Below are 25,702 nucleotides of genomic sequence, written 5' to 3' on the forward strand. Positions count from 1 at the left end.
TCACATCTTCAGAGAGGATGAGGCAAACACAGGAGGGAAGTGCCTCCGTGCCGGTCATGGCTGCATTCTAGGATGAAAGATTATGATAAGCACAGATTACAAACGAAACTATCAGGCTGTTTGGCCCTGTTGTAGTGTTCAGTTATGCTACAATACTTAGTTGCTCAAATCATTGATATTCTTTCAAAATCTTATCTTAGAAGTGTTAGAAAAATGTATCCCTCCTCATGAAACAGTCGTTTCCATAATCTCTTTATATCTGCAGTACTATTCAATATCCATGTATTTAAACAGTGGTAAAAATGAAGGACTTTTAAGATATGCTGTCTGATTTCACAGATAGCACTCTGTACTTGTCCTTGTTTACAAAAAATATTTAAAATTATCAGTATTATCAAATTGGGCTTAATAATTATGAAATTATTGGAATTTACCATTCCATTTAGTTTGTCTAAAGATATATTTTATAGTGGCATTTGTAATGTTAAAAAGGAGAAAATTAAGGATCAAATATGTATTTTACTGAAAATATGACACCCTTAGGAAAAAAATGTAGGTGTAACCTGGACTGAAATTTTTCTCCCTAAATGCGTCCAATCTGACTGACTACGACTCCATAAGTGTTGTAATACTGTGCTCAGACTGTGTGAAGGAAGCCCCAAAGTGCTGGCATTTTCTTGAGTGAATGGTCACCTGAGGACCTGTTCCAAAGCACCAAGAGGTGGAAGGCAAAAAGAAAAGGGCATCTTCCTCAATCCCGAGGTCCGGAATGCTGCAGGAGAAGTACAAACAGTACTTAGTATTTAGCAGTCTCTTTGCATTCTGTTACTAATTATTTTATTCATTACTTTTGAGTATTTTTACGTTGGCGGAACATTGCCCAGTTGGTAACATCCTCAGGTTTTTCCTTATTGAAGCACAGCATCATCACAATGACAGTCTTTCTCGTCAGCAGTTTTGTAAACGTATGTTGACTCTGCCAGGTTTTTGTGTAGGTCCCTTGAGCCATGTTTGTTTCTGTTCTGATTCCCTGAGGTCTTTCTTGGATTGTTCCTAGTCTCCAAGCCATACAGTTTTTCTCACGCTTATTAAATATCTATGCTTGGGGTAGTGGGAAAATTGACTTGATTTATGGTACTCTCTTTCATACTAAAACAGCTCTTTTGAGTGTAGACACAAACACTGTGGAAGCATATTTATCATAGCCAAAGTGAATTTAATCACCTATCATTTGAAGTTAAATGCCACTCGTGACAATAGAGCCAAGTGCCACTGAAGATGATGTAGCACATTTAGTAAGGAACAAAGGCAGACCTACCGGAAAGCAGTTCACATGATAACTGTGGGCTTCTCCTACCAGGAGAGAAGGCAGGTCTCCTTCCTCCCTCCAGCCCTAATTCAATCCAAGAGACATTATGTGGGGCTGAGCAAGGCAGCTGCCCCATGGGAGTGGGGGCAGCAGTCCAGTGCCACGCTTCAGAGCCGGTGGGTGAGCAGACATCTGCCTTAGGTTTGGCCACAGCAGTGACAGTAATGAGGTGAACGGGGTATCCATGAGTGGGGTGGCAGAGACCATGGGACAAGATTCTCACTATAGGAGGAGGAATTTACAAATATAGAAAAGAAAGAAACTGAGAATGACCCTGTGGGGTTGGACTGGAATTGGAGGCATTGGGGTAAACTCATGGTTTTCAATATATATAAATATAGATGTACATACTTAAATATAGGTCTGTATTTACATCTGTTAATAGTGAGAGATGTAAATATGTTTGTGTTTACACACACAGAGACATAAACTCACACATATTTCCTACCTCTGACTACAGAAAAGGCCTGGGAACAGTGACACCCAAATAGCATTGAGCACACCTAGCTTGGTTTCTCAACAGAGCAGGAAAAGTAAAAGGTGAGCCTGGAACATCTTATGCCAAAAAGTAAGAAAGTACTCAAAGTGCTCAGAACAATAAGACGCTGAAGCCAGCTCAAAGGGATTCCCACTGGAATTCCCAAATCTGGAATGATTTGAATTATTTGAGCATCAAAATAAATAATGATAGGAACATGTTATAACCCATTGAAAGAAGGAGTCGCTGAGTCCATGCTGATATAAATAGATAACATAAACTGAATAAAGAGAATTTTTTTCTTACAGTAGGATGTGCCACTAATAAATGTAGAAGGAATGATAGAATTTTCAAAATCATCATTTGGAGTCATTCTAGTAATAAATAACTCAGCCCCATGAAATAATTAATTACAGAGAGAAAAATTAACTTTGCAGTGAAGAAACCTGGCCAATACCATTTTAATAAATTAAAATAAACATCATCAGCCATGAGACAAATTGAATTTGTACACCACCTGATGGGATGCAAAGAACACATTACATTGCTTCTGTGGTATTCCTGCCAAAAATATTCCCGCCACGACTGCTATGTAATCATGAAGACACATCAAACGAACTCAAACTGAGAGTAACTCTACCGAGTAACCAGCCTGTAATCTTCAAAAGTCAAAGAAAGTAATATCAAGAAAGACTGAGGAACTAACTGTTCAAGATGGAAGAAAACTAAAGAGACTTGAAAACTCGATGCCATATGTGATTCTGGTTTGGGTCCTTCTGCTATAAAGGATGTTGTCGGGACAACTGGTAGAACTTGAATGGAGTCTGTGGATTAGGTGGCAGTGATATATCAGGGTTAATTGCATGATATTGATGGTCATATTGCGGTTATGTGGGAGAATAGCCTTGTTTGTAGGAATTATAAACCAGAGCACTTAGGGTAAAGAGGTATCGTGTCAGAGCCTTCTCACAGATGGTTCAGGGGAAAAAGGCTTTTTGAATTTGAAATTATTTCAGAATTTTTTAAAATAGCAAAATAAATGTTCTTTTAAGCATATTCACCACTAGAGAAATTATTATTGCCTTTCAAAACTACAGAGGCAAGACTTTTAATATAAATCTACAGCCAGAAAATGTTTCCTTATTGAGATCTTTTATATTTATCAGAAACAAAAATAATAAGACTACAGAGGATCCTTAAAAGAGAATTGTATTACTTTTTAACATACTAAACACACACACACATACACATGGCCAATAAAGAATTTTTAAATGGATGGTGTAGCTCTGTATCTACTCAGGTTTCTAAACTTGTGGCCAAAAAATTGGGTACAATTTTATAAACAACATCCTGAAAAGGAGAATGTTGGGGTTTATTGTTTTTGTTGTTCTTTTTGCAAAGCAATTAAAAATGTAGACTCTGGAACCAAGCTGCCTGTTTGGAATCCTGGCCACCACTTATGAGGTATGTGATCTCTGACAAAATATTTGATTTTCCTGTGCCTCAGTTTTCTCATCTGTAAATTAGGATAACAACATTGAACTCACAGGTCTGTCAACAGAATAAATGAGATAATATATGAAGAGCACTTAGACTGTGCTGTGCACTACAACTTTGTATAGAGCACTAAACAAAGTTGGCTGCTGTTGTTATTATTTCAGGAAAAGTTAAATTGCTTTCATAAAAGCACTCTAGTATGATTATGTTGCCTTCCTTCTCCCTCACCAGGAGTAGAATTACCTGAAGGCAATGAAAGTAATGGTCTCTGCTCTTAAACCTGTCCCAAGATCAAACTAAAGCCTGGAAATGGAGCATGTTTTAGAAGACAGCAGGCATTGCAATGCCATAGAAAAAAGATGTGGGCTTTGGAGAACTAAGATGTTGGTTGAATTCCAGATTTGCTGCTTACAAGCTCTGTGACTTTGGTCTTGGTCTGTAAAATGTCTAGAATGTACAAATAATCATAGTGATCACAAAGGGCTATTAGGGGTTAAATGAGATAAACTTGGCAAAACTTTCTGCAGACCGACCCAAAGAATGTCCGCAGAAAATGATGGGTTTTTTCCTTACTCCTTTAAAGGTGTAGGAACAGTTAATTTAGAAGAATGGAGGCCTTAGGATCAGAAATAGTAGCAGAGCATTTGAGGGCATTTTTTGAGAAGTGTGTTAAGGTCGTCGCAGTTTGTTCCTGCAGGGGTTTAGACTACCAACGATGGACTTAAATTGCCTCAGAAGGAATTTCAGTTGACAAGAAGCATGTCATGTGTTGTGTAATCCCATTCTTGAGAGACGCTGGAGAAGGATAGATAACTATCTTTCTAGAACAGCACAGATTTAGTGCACACCAGCCTTGGAACCAGGGACAAAGGAAAGACTCTTCACCCAGTCCCCATCTCTGTTATATGATGAAGAGAATATTGATTTTTCTGGCTGTAAAAATGTAAGCCTTTCTTTATCCCACAAAAGGATCATGTCACATGCACATTCAAAGTGTATGTGTGTATTTTCTTTTAAAGAGAAAATGTGCTTCCTTTAAAGAACACGTAGCTGTTCATCTAAAAATTAGTGACTCTTGGTCACTGACCTAGGACTTCTTTAGAACTCTGAGTATTATCAAAAGAAGAGCTCTGAGTATTATCTTCTGCTTTCATTCATTCACTTAGTCATGCAACAAGTATTTGTTGAGAACTCCCTAATATTCCAGGCACTCTGTTAGATGTTGATTATTTAAAAAGTGAACAAAGCAAAAGCAGATCTCTCATGGAGGAGGATTCAGTCTCCTGCTCTTACAACCTCTAATGGGTTTTATGGGACCTCTTTGCAAAGGAGCATACTTCAAACCATGCAAATCAGATTCTTTTGGCTACAGCTATAGACAGACAGATGTTTGGTGTGTATGAAAGCAGGCATTTCCACTTTGCCTGGAGTTGCCTTACCTGCAGATTTCCTTCAGGCAGCGTCCCTGTGCCTAGTGGGCGGCAGCCAGTGACCTGGGGAAACGGTGCCTGTTGTTGATAGCTCACGTGAAATTAAACTTGGCTGCTTGCTGGTGGAACCTGTTATGAACTAGAAGCTCTCAGTGTCTGCCTTTAATACAGGGGAGGAGATTTTCTTCCTTAGCACAATCATGGCGATGTTAACTCTCTCGGCCGACTAGCGGCACAAAGGAAAACTGCCGCCCGGGTCTGCATTGGCGAAGGCAGAAAGCTGCAGTTACGGGCATTCCCTGTGACAGAGAGAACCGGCTGTGCCTGGGAGAGCCGGGAACGGCAAAAAGCACACCACGAAAGCAGTGTGGTGGTGACATGCTTCTGTTTTTATCCAGATATGCTAGTAACATGTTTATTCAGTGTGGTGCCTCTGCTGAGATAAGACCCTCTTCCTTCGGGTGCCCTAGACCGCCGTTTGTTTAGCTGGAGAACTTAATGAGTAATGGATGTGCTTGGCTGGCTGATAGAAAGTATTTCCACAGCCTGTGGCTGTGTTTATAGAGAGCCAAAGAGAGACCACAGGCAGCAATTTGTCTTCTAAGGTATCAGCAAAGTCTTCTCTTTTAACAACTAGAGGATTTATTTTTAACTGCTTGAGTCAGTGTTTGTCAGATGACGCGGACCATCAAACTGCAGATTGAAGTCCCCAGTGCGGGGGAAGCTGGGCTGGCTGGGAAAAGGGGTGGGATTTCAGCATCATCGTGCTTCCGTGGCTCTGCCTCCCAACGTGGGAGAGAGTTTCGGGCTTGCAGCAGCAGGAGTCGATTTGCAGGTCCAGCTGGCAACTAAAGGGTAACAGCTCCTTCAGCTGCTTAAAGACATAATTGCCCGCTGATCGGGGTATTGTGAGGAGGCACCCAGGACCCAGGGACCAGAGGATTCCGAGCGCTGGCCTCTGCTGTTTGGCAGATTGAGCTTTTCTCTTGCTTGATGCTGCCTGTCTCCAGAAGCCTCTCACCATGATCGATAGCTCCAAGAAGCAGCAACAGGGCTTCCCGGAGATCTTAGCTGCTGGCGATTTCGAGCCACTAAAAGAAAAGGAATGCCTTGAAGGGAGCAACCAGAAAAGTCTCAAGGAAGGTCAGTCTGTCTGTGGACAGGGGCAGAACTGCCAAATTCATGCTCTCGTCCACCAGGCTGAGCGTGTGTGTCTGCTTCCCATGCCGTGTGTCTGCTCTCTGTCCACTCACGTACCTTACACGCTCTCAGTTCTTTGAAATGAAAGCTTAAGGCTGTTCTTGGTAGCTCTTTCTGAAGACTCACTAACTGATAGGACTCCAAGGAGGTGGCAGTAATTGCTAGAGTAAGGGGACTTAGGAAGCCAGTCCTCATTTCGGTGAAATCCTGCCAGGTTCGTTTTGTCGATTTTCTCATGTCCTCTAATTTTTTTGCTTCCCCCCACCCAACTTTAGGAGAGGCCATTTCCTTTCCAGTGTTATGCAGAACCCTGCTTCTTTTACATTGACGAACACGTAGTTCCAGGGAAATGATTTTTTTTTCCCAATTAACATGTTTATGGTTTTTATTGTTTAAAAGCAGGAAGGTAGCTAGCTCTTTCTTAATTGTATCTTTAAACGATTGGTTTAATTGGTTATAATGCACATTGCACCATCATTTTGTTTTGTTTTTTAGGCACGTTGCGTAGTTTTGTGGTTTTTTAACAAAGCAAAGAGTAAGCTTAAGAATGCTGTCAGTGATTGTTAGTGGCCACCACGCAGGTACCTCCCTGACTGATTTAAGAAAATGTCCAAAGTTCTGGGCACTGCTGTCCTGTGTCCTGGTACACTGAAGTGTGGCAAGACCAGTGCCCAGCGTGCTTTACTACAGCAGCAGGAGACCAGGGGCCATGGAGTAAGAAATTCAGAATCTTCAGAGAATAAGTTTTTTCTGAATTTGAGATATGAAAGTCACCCCTCTCAATGCTTGTTTAATTTGAAATTTGATTTTCTAGTGTTCTTTGGGAGGAAAACCCCCCACAGTAACCATCAGCTGCCCCCTCACCTCTCCACTGGCTCTTCCTCATCTTCTGGAGACCCAGACAGTAAATACAGTTATCTGCCCAAGCAGCAGTTTGAGCTTCTTCCAAAATGATATTCCTTCTTTTCTTTTTCATACATTTAGAAAAGGAGAATGTGATGACAGATTGTTGCATATTTAAACAATAAGAAGAAGGAACAATAGTTGTTTTCTTATTGGAGTTGAACTTCTTTTGGGTACTGGTTGAAAAAAACATGTAGATGGAAACAAAGGACACACAATGAAGTATCAATAGCTATTGCCAGGAACCAGACGGTGGGGTCGCCCCCGCTTGTGCGCTGCAGATCTTGTAGACTCTCGTAAAATCAACACCGGTAGAGCTTCTAGGGCATGTTCTAGAGACTCACTGAGGGGAACTTAATTTTTTTAAATCATTAACTTAAAAAGGGGATTATCTATATATCATTTAAGTCAAGTTCTAGTGTTAAGCTCCTATTAACATAAATTTTTAACAATTTTTACGCTACTTGAAAAACTGGGAAAAGTGGAAGAAAATGCAATTGGAGAAATAAAAAGATGTTATAACAACAGTATGATAAGGTGTATAGAGAGCAAGAATTAAAAATATAAAAACAGGATAGGAGAATTATCAACAGGAACGGCAAAACTGCCTTGAGATGATTACATAATGTATCGATTCTTTCCCGAACAGTTGTGACCATGCTTTGAATTTATACATGTGCTGTAGTATAATGTCACAAAGCAAGAGCATGGACTCTCTGAAGTGATATATACTTGGGATCAAATCCCATTTTCTAGCTCTGTGACCCTAGACAAGTTCACTGCTCTAAGCCTTAATTTTCTCCTTTGTACAATGAAGGTAAACAATACCTACTTCGTAGTGTCTTTATGAGATACCCAGTTTCATGCCAGTTTGCCATCCCTCTTCTTATTTTTTTAACCCTTTACTTTTTCCTTCTATTTAAAATTTAATTTTTAAAATCTCGTGTATATTGACAAAGTAGACAAGTGTTTATATATCTTACTGTCATGTAAATTCATCAGTATAAAGAGGTGTACAGGGAGAGAACTTTCATATTTTTAAACACTCCACAGAAATGACTGGATGATAAAATTCATCTACCTCACCACAGTTGCATTGAACTAGGCTTCGCTTTCTATCTCAAAAGACTGTATTTCTACTTATTTTTGCTAGCGATAGGGCTGAGGGGGGAAAAAAAAATAGAGACATCAAAGGTGATCTGTTACCTCAAAGGTAGTGACACCGAAAGAGGATTAGACCAGAGTTTAATTAGAACAGAAAAAATAGGAGAAATTTTGCAGAAAGCTACTTTTTTTCCTTGGCGTCCTCTGAAAATGACTACGTTCCTTTGCAGGGTTGAACTCCTGGAATTCAGTGTGTCACAGTCACTGCCTGCAGATGAGCACCAGCGGTGACCTTATCAGACTCTTGGGGCAGGCCACTGCTGAGCTCCTTCTGCTGCTAGGTCCTGGGTCATATGTCAGTTTTATTAATCTGTGAAAGCTTATTGATATGGCAGCAATGTTCAAACGCTAAAATGCCCCAGAGTCTAATTAGATCCTATGCTGTCTTGTCAAAAGACAAATTTCTGACTATTTAGTCATGTCTATGGTTTATGCCTCGTGTTAAGGGATACTAATTTAAAATACTGTCTTTCACATGAATAATATTTGGTGTTCCACTCATTTGTGGCAGTGTCTGAATCACAAGTTTTCAGGTAATGAAGGAAGGATAGATTTTGGTCCATTCCATTCTAATCGTAGCAACACAGCCGGGTCTCTGGCGTTTGTGATGGTGTCTGCTGCGAGGGGTGGGAGGTCTCCTCTGCTTCTCAAGTAGTTGCTCTAGTTCTTGCTTATTTGGGGACATTTTAGAATTCCTGTTATTGTTGACAGTGCTAATTAGCTGAAATTATTATTAGGGGGAAAAACAGATTTTGTAAGCAGATAATCATAGGTTTCAAAGTTTATGTGACACCTTAACAAGAAAATTTAGTAATACCTATTGATAATTTAAGGGAAAAATGTTCCAAGTGTCAATCGCCTATGAATAGTTGTCACTACATACCAGAGAATTCTTTGGATAATAAAGCATATCTCCTCACAGTTTTGTTAATGCTTATATAAACTTTTTGATAAATACCAACCCACATATATAGTTGGAGAATTTAATTATTTTCTGCTTCAGGTGAGAAATAGCAATAAATGGCATGAATTCTGATCAACTTCAAAATAGGACATTTTCCTTAGACTAGTTTCTTTTGTCAAAGCAGCAGTAGGGAATCTCAACTTTTGACTTATCCACAAAAGGTTTAGAACGTTTTTTAATAGCGCTCATCACAGATGAGATTTAAATTTAATTTCTGGTTCTAACAACTAAAGGATATTACAAATCACTGACTTGAAAACTTACAAATTAATAATCATGAAACTTGAGGGAAAAATCAAATAAATTGAGATGTTTAATTCAGATAAATGGTTTAATATGAAGCGTTATTGAGATGATGAATCATAATGCCAGTGCTACCAGCTAGTTATATCCCGTATTTATCAAAGACAAAATGTAGCAAATCAATTTAAAGAGGAAAAATTGATGTTCAATATACGGAGCTCTCTAATGGTGAAAATGAAACACCAAAGAAAGAAAACTGGCTTGTGTATTAATGACTTTGACTAAACTACCTGCTCTAACAAACGACCCGCAAACTCAGTGTTTTAACCAATCAAAGCGCATTTCTTGCTCAAAACATAGTCCCAGGTGGGTTGGGCAGCTATCCTAGTCAGCCGTCCTCTAAGAAATGACTCGGGGATCTGGGCTCCTTTTATTGTGTGGCTCAGCCATGGCTGGTGGGGAGAAAAGCTACTGCTTTGGGGAACCACATTCCCAATTCTGTCATAGACTGGGTAGTAACAGTTGCGATAAAGCATGTGAAAGTTTGTGGCAGACTGCATCATAGACAGCGGAGTGGATTAATGTGGTGCGGTGGGACATGGCTATAGGAGATCTATGTATGGAAAAAATGCACATTTGTCTGAGATATTCTGAGCAGTTCAACCTAGGGAAAATAGACTAAATAAATACCTTTATTAAAGCACCAAAACTTTTCTAAGTGACAGAAATTATCTCATACATACTCTACCTGCACTGTCCATTAGCCTCATATGGCTGTTCAGATTTACATTTAAAATCATTAAAAATGAAGTAAATTTTTTAAAATTTTACCTCCTCAGCCACATTCTCCACATTTCAGTTACTCAAGACGCCACACCTGGTTGGTGGCTTCTGTATAGAGCCATGCAGATTATGAACCATTTCCATCACTGCTGGATGTTCTCTTGGAAAGCTGCTCACCCCAGCTTTGCAGGTCCAGAGTCTCTTAAAACCCAATCCCTGTGCCATTTCCTAAAGAAAGTCACCTGATCCTATCAGCTAAAAATAATTTCTTCTCTATCATATACTCCCAGTAACTTGCTCTGCATCTTTTTATGGCATGTCACCTTTTGCTACTGTGGTATGTGTCTGTACTATCTTCACTATTAGACCATAATATTTCTTGGAGATAGTGTCATTGTTTGGATGATTTTTATACCTCACTCCCAGTGTCCTGCATCTCAAAGATACATTACTATTATGCAATAAGTATTTGAAGAATATTATACCCCTCTCTGCCTTCTTAAACAATGTAGTTTGAACTATTACCTTCAGATATGATTTAAAATTCAATTATAAATTAATGGCTAACCTGAAATGTATGTAATGTATTGGTGCCTTAAGTCATTGTTGAGGTGTATAAAACCGTTTGCCCATGCACAGAATGATCCCTAGATCATTACTAGATTACTAGAATCATTGTTTATTATTTGATTTTTGTCATCTGCCACGTTCGGCTGCTTTTCCCTTTTCTGACTTGCTGCTTCTAATCTTCAAAGTAAGCAACAAATAAACAAAATGTAATAGTGGAATCCTGATTCTGTTGTTGATTCAACTAAAATTTATTGAGTCATAGTGGGAGAAGCAGAGAAATAAGCAGTTAAAATAGAGAATGCTACCCAGCCTTCTTCTATAAGTAAAGCACGTGAACTTTGCAACATCTATTTTTATTTCTTTGGGAATTTCTTCTTTCTTTGTTTTCTGCCAGTGTTCTACATAATTGAAAGTGTTGTACAAGTGAGGTATTGCTAAATTAATGGGTTTTTAAAAAATAAATTTGAAGTGTAAGATACGGTCCTTAAAATAAATTCAAATAACATACAGGTATGAAGGAAAAAGTAGACGATTCTTTTTCCCAGATGTAATTCAGTGTCTTTTAAAAATGGGTATATGCTGCCTTTGAGATGAAATTAAATAATTTAACTTTTTATTGGAAATCATTTTATTTGGCAGAAATTTGAGTGCTTCTCCACTGCATCATGCTAGAAGTTGTAAACCTCTATAAGCAGTGGCATTCAAGGAGCTCACAGCCTGGAAAGTGGGAAACTGAATGATAATATAGACGTTAAAATACACACACACATAAAAGAGATAGCAGAAGAAACCTCTGTGTGCTCTGGTCCAAATGAGTGAGGATCACCGACTGTGAGCGCCAGGCGCCTCTCTTGTGCTTCAGGCCTGCACAGTCATCTGCATCCCTGACGGCTCCAGTAGGCCCCTTACTTCTTCCCATGAAGCACATTCCTCCAGGGTTTCCTGTCTTTCGGTCAGTGGCACCTCCTCCCCCCATTAGCTCACGGCAGGAACCCAAAATGGGAGTGATCCCTGACACCTTCCTTGACCTTCTCCTCATAGCCTGTCACCAAATCTGGTTATCGAATCTGTCAATTCTACCCCAAAAATATTTCATTTCTCAACAGCACTGTTTCACCACAGCCCCACCCTTATCCAGGTCCCCTTCCTCAAATAGAATCTCAACAGGAGTCTTGACTCAAGTAGAGATAGAGCTGCCCAGCTGATCTCCGCCCACACTCTGGCCGCCTTCAGCAAGTGAGGCCCTGCCTCTGCACCACTTCTCTCTCCCTCCGCAGCTGTTCTCTCCCAGAAGGCCTCTCCCTGCCCACCCGTCCCCACCCCATCCCCACCCCATTGGCCCGAACAACTGCAGCTCATCCTTTGATCTGCATCATCATGCACAGTTGCTCTGACATTAGGATCGCACACAAGTTGTGTCACAAGTTCTCTGTTCTCCTTATGTTTTGTGGGCAAATTGGCACATGTGTGTGTAGGTATACATATATAACGTTGAACAACGTGGGAGTTAAGGGCGCCGGCCTCCCACCCCCGCCCCACCCCCCGCCATGCGCAGTCACAAATCCGAGTACTGCTATCTCTGCCTCAGAAACAAAGGAATTGACAAATGACTCAACCAAGGGCAGGAAACCAAAACAGTTTGGGTAGAATCAGGACTCAGACCCTAATTCTTATGATTACACATATTGTGATCTCTAATCAAACACAAACTCCCCCCCCCCCCCCCGCCTCGCTTAGTTAAAGATCTGTAAAATGAAAATACAGGTACTATATTTATTGAAAAAAAAGTCCACATGTAAGTGGACCTGTGCAGTTCAAAGCCATGTTGTTCAAGGGTCAACTCTGTGTGTGTGTGTGCGTGTGTGTATGTATGTCCCATTCCTGAATCCACAAAATGGGAAGAAAAACCCCAAGATATTGAACCAGGATCAAATGACCTCAAGAGAGTAGCATGTGCTTACTATTCTGGGAAAAACTGGAGGTAAATAATATTCCACTGTTCTCCTGTTTCATTGTTAATTGTCTTTTTATTCAGAGAAACTGCCTTAGGAATTTACACTAAGGCATTTCAGAATCTTTTATACAACATACATTTTCCCAATTTAGAGGGATTAGGAAAGAGCTTTAAGCTGTCAGCACAACGCAATATATGGAATCTAAAAAGAACGGTACTGATGAACCTAGTGACAGGGCAGGAATAAAGACACAGACGTAGAGAACAGACTTGAGGACACAGGGGGGAAGGGGAAGCTGGGACAAAGTGAGAGAGTGGCATTGACATATATACGCTACCAAATGTAAAATAGATAGCTAGAAGGAAGCAGCCACATAGCACAGGGAGATCAGCTCGGTGCTTTGTGACCACCTAGAGGGGTGGGATAGGGAGGGTGGGAGGGAGACACAGAGGGAGGGGATATGGGGATATATGTATACTTATAGCCGATTCACTTTGTTGTACAACAGAAACTTAACACGACACTGTAAAGCAATTATACGCCAATAAAGATTAAAAAAAAAAAAGCTGTCAGCACCTCTGCCTATAGCTGCACACTGAAATTCTAATGCAGCAATAAAATGTAGACTTTTTGATTACCCCCAAAATAAGAAAAATAAACATTATCTTCTTTTGGAAACATGGAGGGTTAAGAAATCTAGACATTCAGGTATAGAACCAGCATGGTCCTACAGATTAAAAATTAATTGTCTGAAAAAACAAATCAAGTTTTTTTTAAAGCTCTTTACATTGCTGGTGATCAGGCAATTAAGTGGATGATTTTACTTTTGCAATGCCTATTATTTGTGTTATACTTCCATTTATTCCACTGTGTAATTTATTTCCACTACTTTTTAACCAAGTGAGATTTGTTTAGATGCACATAGGTATGTATAATATCTTTCTGTATGTCTGCCACAGGCTAACGTTGTCCCTGCTATTCTGTACCAGGTCCCCTGGCTTGACATCACGTTGTCATACCATGAGAAGCATACTTAATTCATTCCAACTTTTGACAAAAAGGAGAGGGGAATTTGTGTGAAGGTATGATCAGTTTAAAGAAACATGCCCCATTTTTAGCAGCCTGTTTCCATGGAAACAGAAGCAGCAGCCAACCACAGAGTTATCAGAGTACCTGTAAATTTCCAAGGCTGAGTGTTGAAAACATTGTCTTCCTGACCTCATGGTGCAGATTAATGCAGGAAACCTACAGTGCATTAGCCTGGACTGCTAGCATTTTTAGTTTTTACTTCATTTTTGCTCTTTAATTCCTAATAGAGGGTAAATGTTGCATTCTTGACTGTGACCTCCCTACCAGCAAGGGACAGTGGTTTAGAATTCCACAGTTTGTATCACCTACCTCTTCCCCGCCACCCCTCACCCCAGTGGACTTCAAAGGATGCAGTAGACTTTCTGATATTGGATGGAAGGCAGTATTTCCTAGGTAGTCTAAGGCCTAACTTTCAAACACTGATTTGCGCAGTTTTTTTTAAATTAACTTAATATTGTCTCTCCTTTTCCTAAATGGAAAATAATCATAATATAAAAATTCCTGATCAGAATGCTGTTTGCGCTCGGTAGTGTCAGAGGTTTAGATTTATGTGCATACTGTGTTAACTCTGCTTTGGCTTCAGACAGGAGTGTTGACGGGAGTTTGCTTAATCAGTGCAGATAGCATGGCTCTTATAGGACAAACCACCATTTTATTTTTGGCCTCTTTGCATTTCATTATTTTAAATTACTTGAAGAAGAACCTTATTTTATAATTGGCAAATTAGACCCCTGAAAATACAACCCAAAGTCTGTAATCTTCGGTTGCTACTTTTTGTCATCTATGAGAGTGCTTAAGTGCTTGTACGCTTCTCTAATGCAGCCTAAATTTCACATTAACTATGAATGGAGATGAAAAGAAATTACTGTCTACCAGTTTTTCATGCTCTTCTTTACTCCTTTGCCCTTAGTGTTCCCTTTTTCAGTATTCTTTTACCCTTCAAAACAATATAAATAGATTCTGTCTTCTGTTCTGCCACCAACATCAATTCAGAAATATCTGAAGCCTCAAATTCATACAACTAAGCAAGACAAGTGTTGGTTCTGTCCCATGCTAATCACTTGCCCATACAAAATCCTCTTGGTGACTTATTCTTAAATTTGGCTAGAATTCTTTTTCCTTAGAAAATAGTAACTCAGTTATATACTTGTAAGTATACCGTGCAAAATTAAGTAAAACATGTTTATTAAAACTTCTATATGGTGAGCATTGTAGAAGGTGCTAGAATATAAGGATGAGATCTAGAAGGGGAATTAGAGGCCCCCAAAAAACCAACAAAACCTAAAATTTGGTGTGACAGGGAATATGATATAATATATAGCTGTTATTGTAGTTATCAAATCCTTAAAAGATGAAGTCACCGTTGGTGGTTAATGGAATTATGATGGTGAGGGGGGCTAGCTAGCGATGGGTGGGAAATAAGAAATTTGATTATTGAGTAATTCATTTCTTAAAGTCAATTGCTCTGCCAACTGTTCCGTTTTTTCCATTGAGGTAAAATTTACACAACATAAAATTAACCATTTTAAGTGAACGATTCAGGGGCATTTAATGTATTCACAGTGTTGTGCAAGTACACCTCTATCTAGTTCCAAGACATTTTCATCAGCCCAAGAAAAAACCCTGAGCCATTAAGCAGTGACTTCCCCCCAGTTCCAGGTAGCCACTAATCTGAGCTCTGTCTCTGTGTATTTACCAATTCTGGATATTTCACTTCTATGGAATCATATAATGTATATGACCTTTTGCCATCTGGCTTCTTTCACTTAGCGTAATGTTTTTCAAATTCATCCATGTTGTGGCTTATATAGTACTTTATTTCTTTTTATGGATGAATAATATTCCACTGTATGGATGGACCAGGATTTGTTTATTCATCTGTTGATGACATTTGGACTGTTCCCACCTTTTGGCTGTTGTGAATAGTGCCGCTGTGAACATGGGTGTACATGTGTGTGTTTGAGTACCTGTTTTAACTTCTTTGCAGTTCACCTAGAAGTGGAATTGCTGGGCTGCAACTGTTCTTAACTAAAATTTTATATAATGAGCTTGAGAAAGAACTGCCAAATGTTCTAATTTTGTATCTTGTGGTCTTTTTCTCTGATGAAAATGATATCGTTCACAGCCAGTGAGTAACTTGCCGTTTCCTAACTGACTTCTCTCCCCCAAGCTGTTGCCATTACTAGTTGGAGCATGTCAAGAAAAAATAACCATGTTTCTCTTTTCAACTTGTTCTTCACAGTCTGCAATGATTATTTCAAACCTCCTTCACTAGCCTCAAAACTGACGTTTCCTTCATTCATCTCACTTTGAACAGATGACCTTTCTTCCTCCTTCTCTGAGAAAATAAAAGCCATCATCTGGGAACTCTCTGGACGTCCCAGACCACATCTATAAACCTATCTGCAGCTGTATCCAATCCTCATTGCCTTCCTGTCATGATAGAGGAAGTGGCTCTTAACAAGGTTGTTCTTGTTTGCTCTGAATCCCCTCCCCTTCAAGGGATCTGCTACCTCTTATTCTCTCCTTTATTCTCATTCATATTCATTCATTCCCATTCTCTCCCTCCTCTCCCCTCCCCTTTTCTGTCTTGTCTTCATCGCTTGTAAACCTATTCAAGTATGTTCCAGCCTGAAGTTCCACACCCCTCAAGCTTTCGCCTCTCTCCTACCCTTACTGGGCAACATCTTGAAAGCATTGCTTCCATTACTATCATTCTTACTCTTACCCCTCCCTAACCTCTTCCAGCCTGATTTCCATCCATCACTCCAAAAAGCAGCTCCTTCATGTATTACAACAGCAGCATTGGATCCAGTTGGTCATGACCCCTTTCTAGAAACACTTTTATACACACTCTCCAGGCTCCTCCTCCTCCTTAGGCAGCTTCCTCTCACTTCCTTTTTTGGACCTTCATCCCCTATCTGACCTATAAAAATGGGCTTTTAATTGTTGGATTTCCTAGGAACTTGGTCCTGTGCTGCTTCTTGCCTCCTCTTTCTATATTCTCTACCTTGGCAAACTCCCATAGCTTCAAATACTACATAAGTGACAACTTCCAAATTTTAGTCTCCTGCCAAGAGCTACCTTCTGAAATCTGGACCCATAGAGCCAGTTGTCACTTTGACATCTCGGCTTCTAATTCAGACATGTCCAAGACTGAACTCCCTAAACGGCCATGATGTATTCTTTATTCAGTCAGTGGTCCACCCACGTGCTTAAGCCAGAAACCCAGGCACCATCTTTATCTTTTCTCCTTCAAACACAACATCCAGTCCCTCAGCACATAGTGTTGATTTTGTTCTGAGTACTTCTCAAATCTGTCTATTACATCTCTCAGCTGTGCTGGAATTGAAGAAAAAAGAATGAGAAGTCTTATTAGGTTTCTGTCCTGGAACATGAGAAAAATTCTACCGAATTTATAAATAAATATGTGGTTTACAAGAGAAAGCTTAACCTGAGCTTCTGACAACCACTGTAAATATCTCTGCATTCAGTCAAAAACCCAGCCCCATCACTCTCACTGATTCTTTTGATATCTATTGGTCCCTTACTGCTTAATAGTTATTTCAAACTTTACTATTACTTTGGCATAATATTGCTGATAGCCTTAGGTAAGAGTAAGTGATCTTTGTTTCTGAATTTAAAATTACCTTAAAGCATGATGATGTATATTATGGGGAAGGGATGAGCAAAAAGGTCCTCTCTTGCCTTGTAAGTGGGGATATAGATTGGTACAACCACTTGGATTGCAAAGTGTCCCTATCAAAATTTTCAGTGTGTGTGCACGTGTGTGTGTGTGTATTTTAAGTGTGTGTGTGTGTGTATATATATATATATCTTTAAGTGTTTATATATACACACACACACACAAACATACACACACATGATGACACAAAATGAAGATAATCACTGCAACATTGTTAATAATAACAATAATAGCAGGAAATCTAGAAACTTAAGTGTATATGATTGATACATCCATATGTTAGATACAGCCACTAAGATAGCCAGAAAGAAGAATGAGCTGGATTTCATGGGTGGTTTTTTTTTTTTTTAAGCAAATTATCGAACTATGTGAATGGTATGATCCCTCCCCATGTATTTCCTTTGCATGTTTTATACTTAACATTGCCAGAATATTCACGAAACATTCTCCAGAGCCATAGAAATTTAATAGTGGTTACCTTTATGCAGGAGGGCTGGAGGTCTCTGGTGGGATGGACTGACTTTCACTTTTTTTTTATTGAAGTATAGTTGATTTGCAATATTGTGTTAGTTTCAGATGTATAGCAAAGTGATTCAGTCATATATTTTTTCAGATTATTTTCCATTATAGGTTATTATAAGATACTGAATATAGTTCCCTGTGCTATACAGTAAATCCTGTTGCTTATCTTTTTTTATAGTAGTTTGTATCTGTTAATCCTGTATATACCACATCTTGTTAAATCAGTCATCTTGATTGTCACTTGGGTTGTTTCCGTATCTTGGCTTTGGGGTGCATGTATCTTTTTGGAATAGTGTTTTCATTTTTTCCGGATACATATGCAGGAGTGGAATTGCTGAATCACATGGTTACTCTGTTTTTAGTTTTTTTAAGGAACCTCCATAATGTTTTCCATAGCAACTGTACCAATTTACATTCCTACCAACATTGTACAAGGGTTCTCTTCTCTCCATACCCTCTACAATTTATTATTTGTAGACTTGTTGTTGTTGTTGTTGTTATTGGCCACAACGTGCAGCTTGTGGGATCTTAGTTCCCTGACCAGGGATTGAACCCTCGGCAGTGAAAGCACAGAGTCCCAACTACTGGACCGCCAGGGAATTCCCTGTAGACTTGCTGATGATAGCCATTCTGACCAGTGTGAGGTCATTGTGGTTTTAATTTGCATTTCTCTAATAATTAGCGATGTTGAACATCTTTTCATGTGCCTGTTGTCTATCTGTATGTCTTCTTTGGAGAAATGTCTATTTAGGTCTTCTGCCCATTTCCTGATTGGGTTGTTTGATTTTTTTTGATATTGAGTTTTATGAGCTGTTTGTGTATTATGGATATTGTTGGTCACATCATTTGCAAATATTTTCTCCCAGTCCGTAGGTTGTGTTTTCATTGTGTTGATCATTTCCTTTGCTGTGCAAAAGCTTTTAAGTTTGATTAGGTCCCATGTGTTTATTTTTGCTTTTGTTTCTTTTGCCTAGGGAGACTGATCTAAGAAAATATCTTTCACTTTTTTTTTAATGTCCTTTTTTATGTGCATGTGTCACTTTTATTTTAACAAATAAATTGAAAAAATTTTATAAAATATGGATTTTTTTTTAACTTTTTTTTTTTTTTGTCTGTGTTGGGTCTTTGTTGCTGCACGCGGGCTTTCTTTAGTTGCACCGAGCCGGGGCTACTCTTCTTTGTGGTGCGCAGGCTTCTCACTGTGGTGGCTTCTCTTGTTACGGAGCACGGGCTCTAGACGTGCAGGCTTCAGTAGTTGTGGCACGTGGGCTCAGTAGTTGTGGCCCACAGGCTTAGTTGCTCCATGGCATGTGGGATCTTCCCGCCTCGAACCCGTGTCCCCTGCCTTGGCAGGTGGATTCTTAACCGCTATGCCACCGAGGAAGCCCAAAACATGGATTTTTAAATATAGGTGTTAGTGGTACATATACTGTATATTTCTGAATCCCAGGCTTAGAAGGAAAGCCTTCAGGATGTGACTGCTTACCCTGTGACTACAAAATACCCATTCACAGCAAAGAACTAAAAATATGGGAATCTTGATGGAGTTAAATTTTTTTAACCCTGTTGATGATGGGGAGGCTCAGTATGTTTGATGGTAGGGGGTGTATGGGAAATCTCTGTACCTCCCTCTTGATTTGGTTGTAAACCTAAAACTGCTCTAAAAAAGGTTTTTTTTTTTATCCTTATGGTATTATGTTTGGGAAAAAAAGTGGTTATCTTCACCAATTATCTAAAGTAGTAGTAGTAACAATAATAATAACCACCACTAGCTTTTTAAACATTTACTTTTGAGGAACAGGAAAAGTAGTCCATCGGTCTTTTGCTCTTTTGATACAGATTTTTTTCAAGATGTCATTTGCCCCTACCTGATTGAACAGATGCAGTTGTAAACTTTACTGCTGAACTGCTGCTTGATAGAACACTGAAATCAGGGTTGAATGGGGCCCCCAAATGTAACTGTTCTAAGGTATTACTTAGGGGCCAGTTAATCCCTCCTGTATCTAAGTTCAAAAGATAATATGAAGATGTTGGCTTTTCTAAATTGTCTTGTTTTTATAGGACCAGGACCCTAAATTAGCACTCTTTTAACAATGCATAATAAATTTTTGCCAAAGTACAACTACTTCATTCTCTTAACTACTCAAACATCTTTAAACAAATTTTTAAAAACTGAAACCAGGGTCTGTTTTTTGCCTAATATTATCTTCAGAGTCAATACATAGTCAATTCTAGAGTATTTTTCAGTTTCCCATCTTTGCTTTTGCCACTCGTTTACCCAGCCTTTACTTGACTGGCTCAAGGTTTTGGGGTGTTTTTTCCTGCCCTCATGATTCTGCAGTTTATTCTGTCCAGTGTCCTGTAATTAAATAATATACATTGGATCTTCTCTTTGACTTGCAGGCAGCTGCTCATCCCCACCCCCACGCCCCATCCCCACTCATCCCACCCTCCTTCATACCCCATAACTGAAACTAGCTATTTATAAAGAATGTCTAAGACCATGGCTGCCTGCCATACTGCTTCCCAGAAAGTGTCATTTCTGCCTTGTTTTTGTTATATACGTTCCTCAGATGTCCCCTTGCAAATCCCCTGGCCCATAACTGTGCTTTGTTTTGGCTTGTTCAACTCATGCTAAATTGCTATATGTTATTAAAATGCTGCATAATGTGGGTTTTTTTCGTTAGAGTAAAAAGGCACTTTATGTCATATTATGGAAACATTTCAAACATTCTACTTATAGAAACAAAAGAGAAAAGACATATCTTGGTTCAAAAAGCAGCTAAAAATTTTGAAGGGGGTGTAAATATTATGTGAAAGACATTATTCTGAGATTTTTTTTTTTAATATTGGAAACTAATCCTAAAATTTTGCTCTAAAAGCACTTTATTCCATTTAAGATTCAGGGGAAAGGAACTAAGAGACGATACTTTTTAATTCTAAACTATTTCTGATGATGAATAAGAATGATATTTCCTCTTTGCCATTAGATGAGCTACCTTTCATTTTTCGGAATGGTGGTTAAAATTAAGTTTTTACTTTTCTTGTATTAAAAAAAGAGCAAGTTGAAAACATTTATGTTGACATAATATTGTTTCTGTCTTTTGTAACAAGGCATAACACTTAAGTAGAATTTTCAAAATTATATGCATTTTTCTCTTTGTTGAAATGTAATCGGAAACCATGAATGTTAGCCCTAAGAAATAATAACACACATTATCTTGGAAAAATTCAAAAATTAATTAAAATTTTTTCTCTAAATGCAACAGATATAAAGTAGTCTGTATCCATGTTTTCACACGTCTACTATAATTTCAAAGATGATGGTTTGCATACAAATTAGTCCCGTTACTTTATGGCCATGCCTTATATGGACCACATAGGGATATTCCTCCTTTTAGGAATTAAGGAAATAACTAAAAATAAGGAATAAACTTTGTACACAAAAAACCTCACCATAGCATTAGTTATAGTAGTTGCAAAAATTGGAAACAACCTAAGTGATAAATAATAGGGATATATTTAGTAAACTATGAATGTCCACCCAACAGAGTATTTTACATAGCCATTGAAATAACAAGAATGTTTATCATTGTACAGTGCAATCATAGTATGTAGAAGCAGAGAATCAAAAATTATGCTTAGCTAAGAGACAGAGGAATACACCAGTATGGTAACAGTAGTTGTATGTCTCTCTGGTTGATGATATTATTGGTGATTTTCTTTTTTGGTTTCTTCCTCCTCCTTTTTAAAATTTCTTTATTTTCTATAATGAACATATATCACTCTTTTAATAGGTAAAGAGATTTTTTTTTTTAATGAAAAATAAAAACCTTGGACTCAGGCTAGTTAAGAAAGATGTGACACAAAGGGTAAGCAAATGACTCTGTAACCTCATCTCCTTCTGTTAATGGGAGTCCTTTGTGTACCTCTTGTGAGTTTTGTCATCAGGAAACACAGGGCTGTCATAGACTTCTCAGCCTGTGGTAGCGGTTTTTGCACAGAGAATACAGTGCTAGCTGTATAATGAGATATGCTGTTAACACCTGTGTGGCACAACCCCCACCCACCTTTTTGAGAAAATGAAACAGATTTAACCCCACCCATTTTAAACGTAAGAACTTCTTAGGTCCATATATCGGATTATTTTCATTTCTACATGTTTCAAAGCTAAAGACATTCTTTGAAAATGTTCAAATGTGAGCAGTCGTAACATGAATTCTATTTCAGTGCCATTATTACTGTGTCCTTTGTTTTCCGAAAGGATGTAGCTGCTCACTCACTGAGTGTTTTGAACTCTTTTTTTTCCTTCCAGAATTCTGTAGATTTACATGTTTTCTTTTCTGGCATGTAATTATTTGTAATATGGCCATGGAGTTGCTGAATTTTAGTCAGTTTCCTAATGTGTTGGAAGCTATGATGTCAGCCCAGTAGCACAGTATCAATTCAGCAAGGCATCGGGAGCGAATGCTCTCAGGTCTGTTTTCAGACACAAGGCCATTGCCCAGAGGTTGGCTTCTTAGGCAGCCATACACCACCACCACCCACTGTTGCCACAGGAAAGCAGTGCTGGACCAGCGTCTGGTCTTCTGTCTGTGGCTACAGGAGTGCAGTCTCGTGAACGTGTGCAGAGTATGTTAGGTTTCCAGAGATCAGCCAGCCTACTGGGTTATCCATTGGTCTTAAGAACTGCAACTGTGCAACAGGCCCAGTGGCATTCAGTGATCTGGGCTTTCCTGCCCTCCACACAGACGTGAGTTTGGAGGCTGCAAAGGGAGGAAGATGGTCTCCAAGGTTAACTTGATAAAGCATCTTGAGATGCTCACATGCCCACAACGGTGAACGCCTCTATGATCGTTAAGAGTCAGGCCCTCGGGCTTCCCTGGTGGCGCAGTGGTTAAGAATCCGCCTGCCAATGCAGGGGACATGGGTTCGAGCCCTGGTCCGGGAAGATCCCACATGCTGCGGAGCAACTAAGCCCGTGCCGTCACAACTATTGAACCTGCGCTCGGGAGCCCGCGAGCCACAACTACTGAGCCTGCGTGCCGCAACTACTGAAGCCCGCGCACCTAGAGCCCATGCTCCGCAACAAGAGAAGCCACCGCAATGAGAAGGCCACACACCACAACGAAGAGTAGCCCCCGCTCGTCGCAATTAGAGAAAGCCCTTGCGCAGCAACAAAGACCCAACACAGACAAAAATAAATAAATAAAATAAATAAATTTATTTAAAAAAAAAAAAGAGTCAGGCCCTCTCTATTCAGGGTCTCTTTCCCCTTCACGGTCTGGATAAGCTCTGCCCAGCTCTGGGCAGCTCTAGCTTTCTAGTGTTGCAGGACAGTTAAGCTGTCTACATCATTCAAGCCTTGTTCTTCCCAGCCTGGGTGGTCTGCCTTTAAGGGACAGGTATCGCTTGTCATTTATTGTGTTAACTTTTTTTTTTCCCACTCATTTGATGAGTGGAAAAGAGTAAAAGGAAGTTTGCTGTTGTCCAAAATTATGAGCCTGTACCTATCTGATAGGTACTTTTTATAACCTTAGTTCTCAGAAGAGCCTCCATCAGGTTGCGAGTGATTGGTTGTATTTGATATGAACGAATACTATAATTGTGTTTTAACATTGACCAAAAGTGGCAGTGTACCCAAGTCTCTCAACAGGGCATAGTGCCTTATATTCAACATAATGTGTCCCGTGCTGCCCACCTTTTGGTATAGATGAAAACTAAATCAAGCTGGGTAATCTGCAGTCTTAACAACGTGGCTAGTTATTTGCCTCCTCTTCCATTCATGTTCTTCCTAATGTCTTTGCTTAAAAACAGACCTTCTATTCACAGCTGCTGCTGTTCTTTCCCACGTATCCCATGCATGCACCCTGCAGTCACTAACAGACACCTATTAAATAGGCTCTTAATGAATGAACATGCCTGGGGAAGGCTGCCTGCCACACCTGCTTTGAGTAATATTTGTAGTGTGAGGATATTGCTACTTGGGAAAGTTAATAGGCAATGAGAGCATTGATTGGGAAGATTATTCTCTTACCTTCGAGCAGTATGAAATAAATAGGATTGATTGTTTTGTCGTGAAGAAAACTGGATGGAAAACACAATGGTTTTGTTTTATTTTAACAATTGGTGGTTGGTGACATGGATTCATTTTGTGTGTTACCCTCATGGCAACAGATACCTTCACACAACAGCATGAAAATGCAATTTCTGGTGAAAGATAATACAGCTGACAGGACTGCTATGAAGGCGCATGAGGGCAGCTGACCAGCGTACAGTCAGGAGATGCTTCAAGACTAACAAGCTGTTGTCATCCTGTTGTTGCGAATGTATCTCTCATTCCAAGATGCCATTCGCCTAGAAATGTGTATTGTGTTTGACACATCTGTCTCACTAGTATGGTGCTTTGTTTGTTTTAAACCAAAAAAGAGGCTGTTGATATTTTCATTACCCTTTCTGTTTTACTCGTTTCTTTGAAGACTCCCGTGGGAGAAAGGAAAAATACTACTGCTAGAGATTCTGCAACAGACATGGACCACCGTGTTCCAGAAGTGTCAGCCTTTGAACTAGAGATTGTTTTGACCCTTTTCTCCTCTCAGTATTCCTTTTCTTGGTATTCTGCCTCTTGAATATGACCACCTTGATTTCAGACAAGAATTAACTTCGGCATTCATAGAAGAATGTCAGAGTATGCAGGCATTTGGGTGCTATCAGATCCACAGGTCATCTCCTTGGTTATTTTTGTTCCTAGTAAAGTACAGTGGGAACACACTATTCTCAATAAACTGTAAGTTATCAGGGAAAAGATCTTTGTGTTAGAGCATAATTGATTCAGAGAACCCCAAAACATTTTAATGTGAGAAACGTGCATATATTTTTTTGACTCTAAGTTCTTCTTTTGCTGTGTGTAATAGAATCTTATGTCAATTGCTTCAGTTCTACATGGGATGTCAGTGAAGCTTTGTGGCCCCCAAAAGAAGCAGATAAAAATTTTTTTCGGTATTAAATAAGGATAACATTCATATCTAGCAATGAATATGGAAATATACTTAAAATATATCTAAGATTGGGCTCTGCTCTGCAGTTAGCACAAGGGCAAGCAGGAAGCAAGGATATGAGGGCCACAGGCCCTGCATCTTCAGGTCTTGGGGTTAACTGCAAGTCGGAGCCGTTATGTGCCTTGCATTTGAGCCTGGTCCAAGCCAGCCTCATCACGCCCTTGCTAAAAAATTGTCTTCCTTCCCTACCATTTCAGAAATACACATAGCTAATTTTTTTTCTTTTCTTCATATTGACAACCCTTAGGCGGACCCTTCATAATCCTAACCTTGGTTTTCATCCATGGTTTGAAAGAAAAATTAAAAATGGAAACTTAAAATTGAACGTAAGGCAAACCAAGGAAAATATTTTTCAAAGTTACTTCATATATTACTCTTTTTTGAAATCAGCTCACTTTCCAGACAAAAACATAGAGATGCTATGAAAGGAATCTGCTTGAGAAATCTAGGGGAAAAAATATATTTTATTAAATTTGGCAAGCGGGATTTCCACGTTTTGTGATGTATACCTTGTTTTCTACAAGTTTAATGATTTATTTACTCTTTTAATTAAAATAATTAGGTATCAATTGATTTGTGGCTTTCTTAGAACTTCTGGAATGAGATGCAGTGTTATGTTTTGCAAAGATCATTAAACTTCAAAGTCTTAATTCAGAAATTTTCCTTTGGGTCATTAGTAATATCTCATAGGTCTAATTTTTATTATGAAGTTGGCTTTCATTAAAGCTATTTAAAATTTGTTCCAGATGGAGTGAGTTCCTCCAAATACAT

The 25,702-nt window shown here is 39.2% G+C and overlaps 1 protein-coding gene across 12 annotated transcripts in view; it reads left to right on the forward strand.

The window, feature by feature from the left end:
* MRTFB (myocardin related transcription factor B) overlaps positions 1-25,702 on the forward strand; it is a 265,761-nt gene that overhangs the window by 180,695 nt on the left and 59,364 nt on the right. The window contains exon 1 of one of the 12 annotated variants that reach the window (XM_059898885.1): positions 5,663-5,917. The exons of the other annotated variants lie outside the window; for them this stretch is intronic. Within the exon in view, the coding sequence (XP_059754868.1) occupies positions 5,797-5,917 (121 nt within the window). The 5' untranslated portion in view covers positions 5,663-5,796. Of the gene's footprint in view, positions 1-5,662; positions 5,918-25,702 lie in introns of those variants that run through there. 12 annotated transcript variants of the gene reach the window in all.

The sequence above is a fragment of the Balaenoptera ricei genome, chromosome 15 (genome assembly GCF_028023285.1).
Source record: "Balaenoptera ricei isolate mBalRic1 chromosome 15, mBalRic1.hap2, whole genome shotgun sequence".
Lineage (NCBI taxonomy): Eukaryota > Metazoa > Chordata > Mammalia > Artiodactyla > Balaenopteridae > Balaenoptera > Balaenoptera ricei.